This window comes from Heterocephalus glaber, unplaced genomic scaffold (genome assembly GCF_053883595.1).
Source record: "Heterocephalus glaber isolate CG9 unplaced genomic scaffold, H.glaber_assembly_v1.0 deba00001687, whole genome shotgun sequence".
NCBI lineage: Eukaryota > Metazoa > Chordata > Mammalia > Rodentia > Bathyergidae > Heterocephalus > Heterocephalus glaber.
This window is the reverse complement of record NW_028258412.1, coordinates 27,549,549-27,565,048: the sequence shown is the minus strand read 5'-3', so window position 1 is coordinate 27,565,048 and position 15,500 is coordinate 27,549,549. Positions and strand designations below refer to the sequence as shown.

At 60.2% G+C, this 15,500-nt stretch overlaps 1 protein-coding gene across 2 annotated transcripts in view; it reads left to right on the top strand.

Moving 5' to 3' along the window:
- Galnt9 (polypeptide N-acetylgalactosaminyltransferase 9) overlaps positions 1-15,500 on the top strand; it is a 47,147-nt gene that overhangs the window by 20,476 nt on the left and 11,171 nt on the right. For both annotated transcript variants that reach the window (XM_087198048.1, XM_004844026.4), the window contains exons 2-6: positions 1,807-1,987; positions 8,968-9,134; positions 9,697-9,871; positions 11,616-11,813; positions 15,234-15,351. In XM_087198048.1, the coding sequence (XP_087054174.1) occupies positions 1,807-1,987; positions 8,968-9,134; positions 9,697-9,871; positions 11,616-11,813; positions 15,234-15,351 (839 nt within the window). The remainder of the gene's footprint in view (positions 1-1,806; positions 1,988-8,967; positions 9,135-9,696; positions 9,872-11,615; positions 11,814-15,233; positions 15,352-15,500) is intronic.

The window sequence follows — 15,500 nt, the reverse complement described above, 5'->3', positions numbered from 1 at the left end:
GTCTGAAGGTTTAGTTGTGGGAATGGAATTTGGGTGCGAGTTACTCTGACCTCGGCACATGGGCTTCGGCCAGACTCACTTCTATAAACAAGCCAACTGTGGGGTTAGCTCTACACAGCTGTGGAATAATCAACATTACAGTCCTCTGCAATGTCTAGTGTGTTTGCTGTGTGTCTAGCATGTTTGCTGTGTGTCTAGCATGTTCGTTGTGTGTCTAGCGTGTAGCCTCCACAGCATGGGTCTGCAATCAGCTTGAAGGTTACAGACTGCCAATATCTAGGATCGGGGAAGCTGGATCAACCACTTAACATTTGAAAAGTAATTTCTCTAATTCTTTGCCTTTTGTTTTGACTTGTGGGTTTTTGTTTGTTTTGGGGTATTTTTTGTACTGGGTATTGAACCCAGGGCCTTTGCATTGAGCTACATCCCAGCCCTTTTATCTTTTGGAACAAGGTCTTGCTAAATTGATAAGTTTCTGGGCTGGGCTTGAATGTGATCTTTATAATTTCCTCCCTTGTATGAGCTCTGGGGTTTTCCTGCTCTTCTTTTTCTAGAAGCTTGAGGTTCAGCATCAGGTTGTTTAATTGAGCTCGTTCTGTTTTCCTAATATGTGCATTCACTGCTATGAATTTCCCTCGTAAGACTGCTTTCATTGTGTCCCATAGATTCCGATATGTTGTATTGTCATTGTCATTTAGTTGAAGGAACTGTCTGATTTCTTCTTTAATTTCCTCTGTGACCCATTGGTTATTCAGAAGTGTGTTGTTCAGTTTCCATGTGTTTATGAAATTTTTGCAGTTTCTTTTGCTATGGATCTCCAATTTCATCGCACTATGGTCTGATAATATACAGGGGATAACTTCAATTCCTTTGCACTTACTGAAACATGTTCTATGAGCGAATATGTGGTCTCTTTTGGAGAATGACCTGTGTGCAGCTGAAAAGAATGTGTATTCTGATTTTGTGGGGTGGAACACTCTGTAATCATCTGTTAAATTCATTTGTTCAAGAGTTCGATTGAGTTCTAGTATTTCATTACTTAGTTTTTGTCTAATTGGTCTATCTATTTGTGACAGTGGGCTATTGAGGTCCCCTACTACAATTGTATTTGTGCATATATGACTTTTCATGTCCATTAATATTTTTTTATATAGCTGGGCGCACTAGGGTGGGCTGGGCTTGAATGTATGATCCTCCTGCTTCAGCTTCCCAGAGTGCTGCATGACAGGTATGCGCCACCAAGCCCGCTTCTTTGGAGTTTTTTAATTTTTGAGGGGGGGGGGTACCAGGGATCAAACTCGGGACCTTGTGCTTATGAAGCAGGCAGTGGAACCACTGAGCTAAATCCCCTGTCCTTGTTTTGTTTTTTGAGACAGAGTCTCACTTTGTAGCCCAGGCTGGCCTCAAACTCGGCAATCCTCCTGCCTCAGCCTTCTGAGTGCTGGGATTACTGGCGTGCACCACCAGGCCAGGCTGTTTTGTTTCACTTTTCAGTAAGTTTCAGGAGTATGGGAAGCAAGTTTAGAGCCTTGAGAAGCCCCACCCACCTGCCTCGGCGCTGACCTCCCACGCTGCCTGTGTGATCAGCTCTGGGCAGGAAACACTGACTCTGCTCCTCGTGGAGCCGGGGCCTCCAGGCTCCTCGGTGCTGCGAGTCCAGCCCGTGTCTGGGAGGCCCCACCTGCCCACGGCGTCACAAGGAGCAGTGCCTGACCCTAACCCTGCCCGGCCCCCCGCCAGCCTGTTCCCAGCAACCTTTGCCCTCTCCAGAGGCGGCCCCACCGACCACCCTCTCTGTCCCTGCAGGCCTGGCCAAGCCCATCGGCCTGGTGGAGGGGCCAGGTGGCCTGGGCCAGGGGGGCATGGCGGCTGCCCTGCGCGAAGACAGCCAAGAGGTTGAGGGCCGCTACGAGGAGTACGGGTACAATGCCCAGCTCAGTGACCGCATCTCGCTGGACAGGACCATCCCCGACTACCGGCCCCAGAGGTGAGTTCAGGAGGGCCCTGCCAACCGCTCTGTGGGGGGCCCTGGGAGTGTGGGGCACGCGGGGCTCCACCATGGAGCCGCCTGGCTCTGGCCAAGCGTCTCTCGACCTGAGTGTGTGTCTGTTTTCCCTGCCTCTCCCTGCCTCTCTCTCCCTGCCTCTCTCTCCCTGCCTCTCTCTCTGCCCCTCTCTCTCTGCCCCTCTCTGTCTCTCTCTGTCTCTGTCTGCCTCTCTCTCTCTGCCTCTCTCTCTCTCCCTCTCTCTGGCTCAAGTCTCTGCTCCTGGGCATGACTGTCCACTTTGGCACCCAGCCACAGGGCCGACCCCACTTCCCTTCTGCCCAGGCGCTGGCCCTGGCCCTGCCCAGAATGTCGGCTCCTGGACTTTGTTTAATGGCAGCTGTGCCGCCTCTGAAAGGCTCTGCGTCCCGTCAGGCTGTGGTCCTCTTACTTCACCACCCCAAAGCCCTGGTGGCAGAGGATCAGAGCAGCCCTGTCCCTGGCAGCCCCAGCTGGGCCCACGTGGCTGGGGCTGGAGTCCAGACTCTGGTCACACATCCGCTCAGAAGCTCGAGGGGCACCTGACTGGGATGGAACCGGCACCTACCGGGGGCAGCTGGGCCGTGCTGGGCCCTATGCTTGGGCAGCAAGCGGCTGCCGCCCAGCAGCCTCCTCCCAGACTCACTCCCAGGGACTCCACTGGGGAGGTGGACAGCAGCCTGGAGCCCGGGCCTTGGCGGTCTGGGTCCTGCAGGAGACAGCCAGGTGGGCAGTGATGTGTTACCCCCGCAGTGGGCTGAGTGCCCAAGACTGCCGCACGGGAGGGCACCAGCGCGCGGAGGGGCTCGGCAGCCCGCATCCGGTCTCGTGTGTCTGAGGATGCAGCCGAGTGGGGCCGCTGGGCCCTCGGGATCTCTTAGCTCTGAATTCAGCTGCTGCCTGAAGCCCAGTCCGTGTGACCCAGCTGACCCTGACCACAACCACCGTGCTCTCTGCTTGGGCAGCTCCTCACTGAGCACAGGCCAGGCTGGGGTCCCAGCGCCACCCTAGTGCCTGGTGGGTCAGGGTCTGCCTGGGGAAGGGAAGGCGGCGGCCATGTCTCCCTGCCCTGCTGAGGCCCTGGGGACAGCAGCCAGGGGTGCGCTGGAGTGAGGGGACATTGGGTGGGCCTCAGCCAAACCTGAAGACTGGCTCAGACTGCAGGGCACCAGGGCTCCAGCTCTTTCTACCGCCAGTCTGTCGGTCGCCTACTTCCGGCCTCAGGGACAGTGGGCTTGCTCACAGCCTTGCCCCGTGCACCCTGGCTCTCAGGTGTGTGGCTTAGTAACCTAGGTCCTGAGTGGGCCCTGGGATAGAGTGGGGGCTTGGGAGGTGAGCAAGGACAGCCCTGCATCAATTACCCAGTGTCACCGCAGGCTTGATGGCAGTGGTGCCCACACCCCGCGAGCATAACTCGCTACGGGAGACCAGGTGCTGGCTGCGCTGCACGTGGAGTTGCCCTGCGACTTCTCTGCAGTTCTGAAGCTCTTCTAAAGTGGAATTTCCTTAAGAAACAGGAGGGCGCTGTGGTCTCTGGACAGGCTTCAGACGCACAAGGAAACAAGTCCCGAAGCACCCTCGGGGCCTGGGGGAATGGGCTCCGCTTCACACAGGGATGTGGGAAGGTGGTGGGGCCTGAGCGGAGGTGCTGGGGCGCTGGGCGTCCACGAGGAGCACGAGGGCTGCCCCTCGCTGGTGCGGTCTGCACCTCCACTGTGACCCTGCACGGCAGATCCCCAGCAGCCTGTGGCACCCAGGGGCTGCATGGATCCCAGCTGCAGAGCTGGTTTCACAGTGGCCTTGCCCCGCCTGGGCACTGAGGTCCCACCTGGGGTGGCCTGTCCAGGAGCAGACGCCCAAGGAACCCCAGTCGCAGGGCTCTGGAGCCCTAGGGTCCCAGGCGGTGGCAGCGGGCGGCCCTGCAGCTGTCTCTTGAGCATAAACAGCCTCACTGCATCTCGGAAGGTCGCAGCACCCGTGGCTGAGCTCAGTGTCACGCTGCTGGCTCCTCCAGCCTCCCCGGTATTAAGGGCTCCCAGCTAGGTCCTCACACCCAAGCACAGCTGCTTGCCCGAGCCGGACCCTCGCGGTGTCTGTGGCTCTCGGCCCAGAGCTTGCTGAGCTGATTCCTTCCAAACACCACAAACTCAGTTTTTCTGCCCAACAGAAATGGTGCTGTTTAGGTCTGGAAGAGAGCACTGGGTTCCCTCACCCTGAGTGGTTCTGGCCTCAGTGCCCCGTGTGTGCTGTGTGCTGTGGTCACGTGACGCGCACGGTAAGGCACTGCACAAGCTCAGCCAGCAGCCAAGTGCAGGGCCCTCGGGACATGCGGCTGGGAGGAGCCGGGGCAGGACTGCATGGGAGGAGGCCTCTGTCCGGGCGGGCGGCAGACGGACAGACACACGGAGGGAGCCGCAGAGGGAGGGACGCTGGGACACCTGGCGGCTTCGCTTCTTTCCAAGCGCTGTTAGGCACAGGCCCCTGCTGTGTCACTAACTGTCACACTTGACGTGTGTTTGATAGATGTGCTTTTCTGTTTCCTCAGTGCTAAACAGTTTTTTAAACCCAGAGGGGCCTTGCATTATTAATAAGAGAGGTTCCTTTTAATGCAGAGTATTCAGGGCAAAAAATGAGCAACGTGCACTGCACTATTTCTGATTTAAACAGCAACTCGTGAGCTACAGGTGTTCATAATGAGTGCACTTTGTTAAGGGACCCTAAACGGCACGGTTGGACAGAGCCGAGAGGGGAGTCGGAAGGGAGGGGTGTGGGCTCACCAGGCTGGGAGGCTGGCTGGGGACTGCTAGAGCGACGTCTCACCCTGCAGAGCAGGTGGCCGCAGTGTCAGACCACCGTCCATCTGCACGCGCCCGCCCCGCATGGCCCTTCCAACTGTCACTGTCCTGCCTGTGAATCCCAAGGACTGGCTGCCTTCGCCCCTCCTCCTCCCCAGTGGGACCTGGAGCTCAGGTGGCCCGAGCCAGCATAGAGACGTTCCCCGCGGTCCCTCGTGGGATGACCTGGGGATGTGGCTGTTTCCCACTGGCTGGGCCGGAGCTGCTGTGCAGTGTGCTCGGGGCCCTGGGCCTCAGCCCCACCGCAGCCCCCGGGACCCCTCTCCAGTGTCCCCACCCCTGCTGCAGGTGTCTGTGAGCACCAGCGGCACTGGCCGCGCTGCCGGGGTGTGGGGCGTCCTGAGCCACCAGGAGCAGCCCCTGGGAGCCGCTCACCTTCTGCCACACGTGCAGATCATTGTCATGGCTCCGCAGCAGCGATTCCGTGTGACCAAGCGCACTTTAACCCAGACCATTACCATCAGCGTGAACAGATGAGAGCAGTCTCGGAGCTGGAATTTCTCAGGGCTCTGGAAACCTCTCACTACAGCTTTGTTTAAAGAAATAGTTCTTAAGAAATCATAGGAAATGTTTCTCAAAAGAGTTCGCTCTTCAGAGAATTTTGAGACTTTCCAGGGTGCTTGGCTGAAGAGAATCCGCTGTGGGCTTTGAGAGGAGCCCACTTCCGCAGAAGATGCTCCTTTTTCCCTTTTAACCATTGGATGCCCAGAACGTTTTCCTCACTTGGTCACCTTGTCCCTGCCAGAAACACCCCAGGCTCCAGCTCCTGGTTGCTGCAGGATGCAGAGCCTTGCAGGAGCAGCCAGGCCATCGATTGCTGCAGGGGCCCATGGCAGCCTGGCCTGCAGATGCCTCGGCTGTGCAGTTTTGTTGTGTTGCACTCTTACTCGTGTGTCTGTCGTCCAGAGTGCTGGAGTCCACGTGCAGGCACCAGGCACCAGGCACACACACAGCTCATCCCAATTGTTTTCCATGCCAGGCTTCTTGTGTGTGTTATGGGCCTGGCCTCAGCCTGCCAAGCCCGGGGTTACGTGTGTCCTGTCGAGGTCAGAGGTATGCGGGTCGTTGGTTAGGCCAGGGACCTCAAAGGAAAGATGGATCTCAAGTGAGGGAAACTCTGGTGCTGGCTCCCACTCCCTGGCTGGAGCCACTTAAGCCCCTCAGCAGCGGGCTGTCTACCGCACAGTTTCCAAAGCCTGCACCGCTGTCATCCCCGCCTGAAGCGCGTGGGCACCCACATCCTCCCTGTCCCAGCAAGTCCGGATCCCCACAGGAGAGCCGCTCCAGTCCCGGTGGCTGGGGGTGTCCAGCCTCTCTTAGGCACTTGTTGGCTCTTCATTTCGTCACTGAGGGTTGAGGACATGTTAGGGAACTGGTGTCTTGGGTTCCTTCCTCTTTCTCATGCTCTGGGTTCAGCCTGGTAGAGAAGGGAGCTCCGGGCAGCGTTGCTCCTCTGGCATTTGCTGAGTGATCGCATGTGGTGGCAGAGCTATGTCACAGTGGCCCACAGCCTCCGGGGCCCTGGTGCACCCAGCGGGAAACCCAGGCCCCTCCGTGCAGCAGACAGAGGCTCAGCACAGCATCCCATGCTCGGCCTGTTCCAGTGGGCATCTGCTGTCTCCTGGCCACTGACATCCACTCACCTTCTTGGGTGGCCACTTGGGGACCAACCCTCCCCATCCTCAGCCAACTCCAGGATTTGAGGGGAGCACAGTGCAACCGTAAGCCAATTGGAGCACCGTGTTTCCTCCAACTGTGGTGACTGGCTCAGGGACCGGTGCCTTTATCCAATCAGAGCCCAGAGATACAGGGATGCTGGTCCTGCGGAAGCAGGTGTCTTTCCTCACTGGGCTGGAACCCCAGGTCGAGGCCTGCGGGAAGCCACCTTCCAGCACAGGCTCATCTGTGGTCACACCGAGCCAGAGATGGAGCTGCGAGTGGCAGAAAGAGGCCAGTCCTGTGACACCGTTTGGGCCCCTGGCCATGCTGGGCCTGAACCAGCCCTACTGGGGTCCTAGGGTTGGGCTGCTAAACCTCTGGTCTCACCGGTCAAGGCTAGCTTTGCCATCACCCACCCTCCACCCTGTGCTCCCGCTGCGTGGACAACAGACAGTGTCCTTGAAGGTCCTTCCTCCCTGCTGCTTCCTGGGCTCCTCCTTCCTTTCCCAGGAGCCAGGAGCCAGGAGCACAGTGTCCTGGGTCCACTTCTCAGCCCAGCGGGCAATGAGCTTGCAGGGCACTGCTAGGATCAGCAAATAAACACACCGCGGCTGGCAGCCTGAGGAGAGGTTTCCCAGGTGGTGAAGGGGAGCCCCGTGGGCAGGAAGTGGGGTTCCCTGTCACTTGCCGCTGGGCTGAACCTGAGGCCCCAAGGAGAGAGGAAGCCCCATTTCAGCAGCTGCCCCCCAAGTGCTTTTTGTAAAAACGTGTCCTTCCTGGGGCGGAGCTCTTCAGAACTAGCCTTGTGTCCAGCGGCCAGGCCCGGGAAAAGGGCCGGGGATTTAGCTCAGTGGCACTGCGCCTGCCTCGCAAGCACAAGGTCCTGAGTTTGATCCCTGGTACCAGAAAAAAAAAGGGAGAAAGGGCTAGCGTCCATCCTGCCCCCAGACAACTGGCTGTGTCCACTGCCGGCCAAGACATGGGCTGCTGTCGGCAACTGGGGGAATGCTTGGGGGGATGGAGCTCTGCTCTTCTCACAGCCTTGGGGCGGGGGCTGGCACCTTCCCTCATCTGGCATCCACACGCACATGGCTGGGCGGAGGAGACCCCTCAGGCACAGGTGAAAGACACCGCACCAGGACAGTAGGCCACAGCAGACAGCACAGATGGTCAGATGACAATGACACGGAGCCCCTGCTGTCCTCTGAGGATGCACTTCCTGCCTTGGCTTCTCTCTGCTCTGTGTGCATTGCACCTTCATGAAAATCGTGCATCCCGACTTTCTCCTCCACAGTGGGGAGCAGAGCCCCTTGTCAGGAAGCACTTTTCTGAGGGGTGAAATCTCCCTCGCATATCAGTGTGAAGGCCACGATGGCAGCTTTCCCTTTGACAGCCACACAGGCAGCTCCACTGCAGCCAGGCCCTGAGCAGGCGTTGGCTCTTGCTGATCGAGCCAGGCGGCCTCCAGATGCCTCCCGGGTGCTGAGCTGGGGTTCAATCCTGCACCATCCTGGCAGCTCCGTGGGAGGGTCCTTCACAGCAGGGTGTTTGGTGCCTCTTGGGTGGCTGGTGCCTGTGGAGTGTGTGCTGAGTGTGTGACCTTGGACTCCGCCTCGTCCTGAGTGGGCATGAGCTTCCCTGGCTTGTCTCAGAGCCCCAGGACCTTGGGATGTGCCCTTGGAAGTGGGGCTGCTGGGATGTGACCAGTTAGGATAAGGGGTGTCCCTGTCCGAGTTGCACACTCGTGATAGCTTTCTGGGGGCGACCCGCGGGCGGACGCACTACACCGGTGGCTGGCCTTCTCCTCCCTCAGCTGTCGCCCTGTCACCTGGCTTAGTTCCTTCCAGGACTTCTGTGTGTGCCAGACTTGGAGCCACTTTACCTCCCTCGGAACCAGCCGTCCTGCATCTGCCCGGGCGATGCCCATGCCTGCCTTCACGTCGGAGCCAGGGCTTCACTGCCGTCCATGTCCATTTCAGAGCGATTCCAGCCTCTCCGTGCACACTCTGCTGTGCCTGTTGTGACAGGAATGCAGCTGCACGTGTGTCTGACATGGCTGAATGGCTTCGCCATTTCTAGGGAGCTCCCATTTCAGCAGGGGACCTCCAAGGCCCCGGGCCCCTCCCACCCCAGCATGGGGCCCTTGCTGTCCGGCGTCCCTCTTCCCACCCATCTGGTTCTCGGCTTGGCCCGAAGCCTTGCTGCTTTTCCCACCTGCACCTTGGCATCCCCTGGGGCCTCTGTCCCCGCCCACCTGGACTGGGGCACAGTCCAGGAGACGCGGCCACACGTTGCTCCAGCTTCCTGCAGCCTCAAGGTCACAGCATGGACAGGGGCTTCCGGAGGCTGTGGTCACTCAGCTTGCATTTGCTTGGGACTAGAGCCTCCTGGTGGCCTCCCGGGACCTCGCTGACCGCCTTGCCCCTGTAGGTGCCGACAGATGACGTACGCCGAGGACTTGCCGCAGGTCTCCGTAGTCTTCATCTTTGTCAACGAGGCCCTGTCGGTCATCCTGCGCTCCGTGCACAGCGTGGTCAACCACACGCCCTCGCGGCTGCTCAAGGAGGTCATCCTGGTGGACGACAACAGCGACAACGGTAAGGGGCATGCCAAGGACGTGGGTGGGCCCTGCACACGCCCTAAGAGCGACGGCCACTGCCCCCCACCCGCACTACAGCACACGTTGCTGCTTTGTTCTCCTCAAGCACACACAGCCACACTGACCACGTTGTGCACTTCCCAGCACTGATGCGTATCTGTAACCGCCAGATCTCACGAGCGTCCAAACTGGGACTCTGTCCCCACTAACCCCAACCCAGCCCCTGCCCATGCGACCCCACTTCTGCCTGTGGGGCTCTCGGGCCCTGGGGTACACGCAGGCCCCGCTGGTCCTGCAGTGACCTCTGACCGCCCAGAGTGATGTGGGCACCGCCGGGAGGCGATGTCCAACACCTCCCTCCTGCTCGCATCTCCTCTGCAAGATGCATCCTGTCCAGGCCCCAAGTCCTTCCTTGGCTCCATCTGTGCAGCTGTTTTCTCACTCTGTCCCTCTCCCTCTGGAACGGTGGCTCCAGGGGCCAGGCTCCTGACCCCCAGGACAGGAATTGCGTCCCCGGAGAACGTGCCTGACGCACTGACCTGGTGCTCGTGTCCCCGCAGCGGACCTCAAGTTCAGCCTGGACCAGTATGTGCACAGGCGGTACCCGGGGCTGGTCAAGGTCGTGCGCAACAGCCGGCGGGAAGGCCTGATCCGCGCACGGCTGCAGGGCTGGAAGGCAGCCACTGCACCTGTCGTCGGCTTCTTTGACGCCCACGTGGAGTTCAACACTGGCTGGTGAGGGAACCTGATGGCTGAGGGCCCTGCAGGCACCGGGCTGGGGGGCAAAGGCTGGGCAGGCTGCTGGACCAGACGGCTCCCAGGGTGGGCCTGGCTGGCAGGAGGGGCCCAGGGACAGGGACAGGGATACACCTACTCCCCGGTGGGAAACTCAGTCCGGAGCCCATGCCTCTTCCCACACTGGAGAAACCGGGCAGGTCCAGGGGCACCCAGGTCACTCAGCAGGGGGACCAGGACGGGAGGCAACGGGAACATCCCATGTCCTCCTCCTGTCTGCCTGCAGTGGGCACGGTGGGCATGAGATCCATGGCTGCCCCAGGATGGGCCAGGGTCACAGAGGCCACCCCAGCCGGCCCCCCCTGTTGGCAGAGCCCCAGCTTACACCAGTGGCCCCTCAGAGAAACCAACACCAGGTCCTGTGTCCACACCCAACATGGGGTTCGCAAGCCGAGGAACTCCCTGTGGTGCTGTCCCCAGAACCGGCGCTGGCCATTATCCCTGTCGAGGACTGGGGACCACCCTCCGTGTCCCAGGGGCCTGGGGTGCTGCTTTGGGAGCCATGTCCTCTGGTTGGCCCTGGCTTGGCATCCTCGACCCATCCACCACACGCCTCCCACAGTCCTGGGTTCTCTGCCACCACAGCCGCACTCTGTTCTGAGGGTTGGGTCTGCCTGGCAGGTTTCTGGCAGAGACTCAGTTTCCCTCTGCTCTGAGCTCCCGTACCACCTCCATTTCTCCCTCCTTCAGCACTCTGTGAGGGGACTCTGCTTTTCTGTGACTGACACCTCCTCTAACACTGCATGGACAGCTATGCGTCACTGTCTGCCCCTTCAGGCTCATCCATACTGCTGTCTGGGTTGCGCACTGCACAACAGGACCCGATAGGCTTTCTGCCCCTCAAATGTGTCATCAGTTTGTGGGAGCTGGCGCATGCTCCTGAGCTGCGTCTGTCCCCACAAAGCGTGATTTTGAGCCAGCGTCACTTTAACCCTCAGGACTGCAAACCCAGCCAGCAGTCCGGCGTTTGCAGGCCCCTCACTCCCCGTGGGCAGGCAGCTGAGCCTCCTGGCCTAGCTCTTGGGTGCACAGAGACCTGCCCTTGCCACTTGGCCCCCTGGCCCGGCCCCACCCCCTCAGCAGCTGGGGGCCTTGCAGCCTAGCAGGGTCCTGAGGAGTGGTCTCCTCTGCCCGCTGCTCCCAGGCGCTCAGCACACTGGCCCCACCACACGCCCAGGTCTCCCACTCCTCATCCTAGGCCAGCACAGCCGCCCTGGATGCCCTGTGCCCAACTGTGTCTCCAGGAGTCCTACACTACCCTCTGTTCCCCAAAGCACTCGCACTCCATGCTCACTCCTGCTCTGCCAGGGCCTGCTGCGCAGGTTGCGCCCTGCACACAGGGCCCGCCGCCCCTCCCTCCAGCACACAGCAGCTCCCTGAGGCGTGGAGTGTTTTCTGTTCGGTTCACAGCTGTATTCCCACGTGCGAGGGCAGAGCGTGGCACATACAGGTCTTCAGTCAGTGCTAGCAAAGGGTGAAGCTCCCGGAGGTCAGGAAGGGCAGAGGGCGGGATTGGGCTGAGGGGCCGCGCTGACCCCACCAGGGACTTGGAGCCCGGCAGCCATGCAGAGCTGTTGCCGGCCAGGCGGGCTGGCGGTACCACTGTGCCACTGCCGGTACTCAGGGCGTCCGAGGCTGCGGTGGGGATCCGACCCCGTGTCCTGCTCATGCCCCGATCCCTCAGGGCCGAGCCCGCCCTGGCGCGGATCCGCGAGGACCGGCGGCGCGTGGTCCTGCCGGCCATCGACAACATCAAGTACAGCACGTTCGAGGTGCAGCAGTACGCCAACGCCGCCCACGGCTACAACTGGGGCCTGTGGTGCATGTACATCGTCCCCCCGCAGGACTGGCTGGACCGCGGTGACGAGGCCGCGCCCATCAGGTGAGGCGGGTCCCGCCAGGAGGGGGCGCTGGCGCGCGAGGTGCGGACCAGGCCGGGAGGCCCCGAGGCAACCGTGGGCACAGCCAGGAGGGCGCGGGCTCCTGGGTGTTTGAGCTGAGTGATTTTCTTTATTTTCAACCATTTCCTAGACCCAAAAGGAGATTCTAGCTCTTTCTGAACGCACGTTGCGGAGCCTCTTGGGCCGCTGGGTGGCGCCCCGTTCACCCAGGGCAGTGGGGCTGCCCCAGCTGGGAGCTCTCCCGGCGTCTCACCGAATGCAGCGTCTCCTTTCCAGGGGCTCTGGAACCTTACCTCAGAGTCGGGGGCAAACCCTGCTTTCTCGGCGACCCCACAGGGGCCGGCGCTTTTCCTGCAGCACGTGGGTCCCCCAGTCAGGCTGCCCTGACACCCACACCCCTGGCCAGGTCTTCGGAGGCTGCCTCAGCCGGCCCCATCCTGTCTAGGAGTGTACGGCCACTGCAGGCCACAGGCCACGGGGCCGTCCCCAGCAGCGCGACATTCTCTCCCCAAGGAGCCCTCAAGCGGCACCTGGGCCAGCGCCTGCCTTAGGGCCGGGAGCATTCGTGTCTGCAGGCAGAGCGGGCCGCTCACTGTGAGTCAGGCACGGTGGGTGAAGCTACCCAGCCCTGGCCAGCCCTGCGTGGGCTCCAGGGAAGAGGAATGTTCGTCCCACAGAGGACATTGCTGTGACAGTGGGAGAGCTGAGGAGGTCCCAGGGTGGGGAGCCCCATACCACTGTCCACAGAGTTGGGTCCTCGGAGCCCCCGAGCCCGGAGCTGGGTGCCTGCTGCATGGGCCGAGGAGCAGGTGTGGCCACCTCAGGTAGGAACTGCTCAGGGCTCCTCTGGCCCTGGCCAAGAGCAATGCTTTGGGTTATTTTCCTCCTTTGATGCACTTGACAGTCCCAGTCAGTGGCACGTGAAGCTCCCACCTTGTGTGTGAGAGTCAGGACCCAAGTCAGCATTTCCCACATGGAGTCCTGTGCACAGCGTTGCCAAACAGCCTCATTAGCATTGCTGGAGAGCCACGAAAACTCCATGCCAGGAGCCCACCAAGATCACAGGAAGACCAGGCAGATGCTGCACAGAAAACAGGGCACAGGGCCAAGCTGCTCAGGAGAGGAGGCAGCATGGTGACCAGGATGTGCACTGCGGCCTCCATGAGAAATGAGTGCACACCCAGCACAAGGAGGGAAATGAGGCATGGACAATACCAGGGTGCACGAGGTATGGAGCAAAGAGCTGCACACGGGGTTGGTGTGCTGAATGAAAGGGACAACCATGTTGGAGCCCAGGACTCTCCCGGAGAGTTAGAAAATATTCCTGAATGACCAGCCAGGCCAGGGCTGGGAATCTACAGAGCAAAAGTGAACATATATGAGCAAATGGAGGCGTCAACACCAGGTTCCTGGGCATATTGTTCAAGAGAGGCCCAAAGGATGAGACTAAATGACCATGAAAATAATAGGCCTATCAGACATCACCAGGGAATATGGCTTGGTACCTGTGCATCCAGGTAGGTGGATCGCTCCATTTCCTCACTGACAATGACGGGGAACAATCCTGTCAGACATCTCCTCCTCACACCAAGGAGCAGGAGTAACTAACAGGGCAGAATCTTGATTATATCTCCTCTCTCATGCATGTGTACATGGATGTCCACACATGCACACACTAGGTCTGCAGGAGAGCAGAGCAGAGAAGCCAGCCCGATACCCACTGCTGGGCTCCCAGTGCCTCCACAGTGTGTACAGAAGGCTGGGGTTCACTCTTGGGGTCTGTGTCATTCGGTGCTTACAACATGACAGCCTGAAACTCGATTCAAACTGGACAGCTCCAAACAATGTTTCATCGTGTGGCATCAGGCATATTTGGTCCAGGGTCCCATCATGGCCACTAGGCTGTATCCTCCCAGCTATTCTTTGTGTGTGTGTGTGTGTGCGTGTGTGTGTGTGTGTGTGTGTGTGTGTGAAGGGAGTTGTTTGTTTGTTTGTTTGTTTTCAGTCAGGGTCTCACTATGTAGTTCAGGCTGGTTTTGAACTCAGTGTGTAGCTCAGGCCTCAAACTCACAGTGATCCTCCTGCCTCAGCCTCCCGAGTGCTGGGATCACAGGCGTGTGCCACCACGACCAGCTCCTCCCAGCCATTCTTGGCTTTGCCTGGCTCCTGATGGCCAGGGCTCTCTCTCTGGCTGAGTGAACTTCACTGTACAGACCGTGGCTCTCCGTGTATCCACCTGTCTACTGGGTTGGTTCTTCTCTTAATACCACGGCACCAACAGGGACCCAGCTCAGAGCCAAGACAGGAGGTGGGGCGTGGGGCTGAGCATCCCCAGCAGCTAGGACCCTGGGGGCCTGCCGGGTCCTGCAGTCTCCCCGAAAACCACAGAGCAGCCTGGAGGTGTGAGACGCGGCCAGAGGTCACGCTGGACCTGAGCTGAGCCAGGGCCGAGGACATAAGCCGAGCCAGGGCAGGCAGGGGCCCTAACCCTCAACCTAGGCTTCCTGTGACGACATCTGCACGCACACAAAGGGGGCCTGCGGTTCTGCCCGTGCAGTCTCAGGGCGGGGCACCCCGGGTACCAAGGGCCTCTCACTGTTTCCTTCCCTGAAGATGTAACGCCGGCTGGCTGGGCGGAGGCGGGCAGCCCCAGTACTGCAGGCTCTGCTGGGGTCCGGGTTTGGGGCAGCATGAAGGCCCTGCTGTTCCCTCAGAGACGCAGAAGACAGAGGCAGAGTCTGAGGCCTTGTGTGCCGGTGCATGGGCCCGGCCAGTGTCCAGCTGGAGACGCTTTGGGCCCCTGGACACGTGTCTGTCACTCTCGCTCACAATACTCCCGAGTGTGCTGCCCTGTACCATGACTGCCCGTAGCGCACAGCACAAACAATACCCAGCCATCCTCTCATGCTTCCACTGGCGTGGCACAGGCTAAATGTGTGATGTAAATGCAGTTACCGCAGAAATAGTGGTCCAGTCTGCAATTCCAAAGTCCGATATCAGGCAGGTTCCAGGAGTTGAGCAGTGCACAACCTACACCACTGTACACTGCAGCCTGGACAGTGGTGCACAGCAGGAAAGGATACTGCAGGGGGTCGTCAGGAGACTCACGCATGGAAATGGTGTTCGAGGTCCACACAGCTCACTGGATGAACCCACACTGTCCTCAATTTCCTACCCCCGTCTTTGTCAGCTGCTTTGTTACAAAGGGAGGGTTTGGACCTGTTTTGTGCCAGGGACTTGCCAGGCTCGGAGGGGTAGAAGCCCCATCGTGGTGGCTGGAGAAACAGCTGCCAGGTGCAGGGCGCCGTGGCTGGGGGGAGGGCACAGGGCAGCCTGGCCTGTGGTGGTGCCCGGGCGGGGCTCGGGCCAGGCGGCAGTGTTGACGCCGGTCTCCGCCCCAGGACGCCCGCCATGATCGGCTGCTCGTTTGTGGTGGACCGCGAATACTTCGGGGACATCGGCCTGCTGGACCCCGGCATGGAGGTGTATGGGGCCGAGAACATCGAGCTGGGCATGCGGGTGAGTGCAGGGGGATCCGGGCCGGGACAGCGGCTGGGGACCCTGCAGCGGCCGGGCATGGCGGCACTGGGGGGCGGGCGGGGCCCCGGAGCTGGTCCTGGCGCTGGGGGAGGCGGCAGCTCAGCCTGCTCTGGGGGCGCCGGCGACGT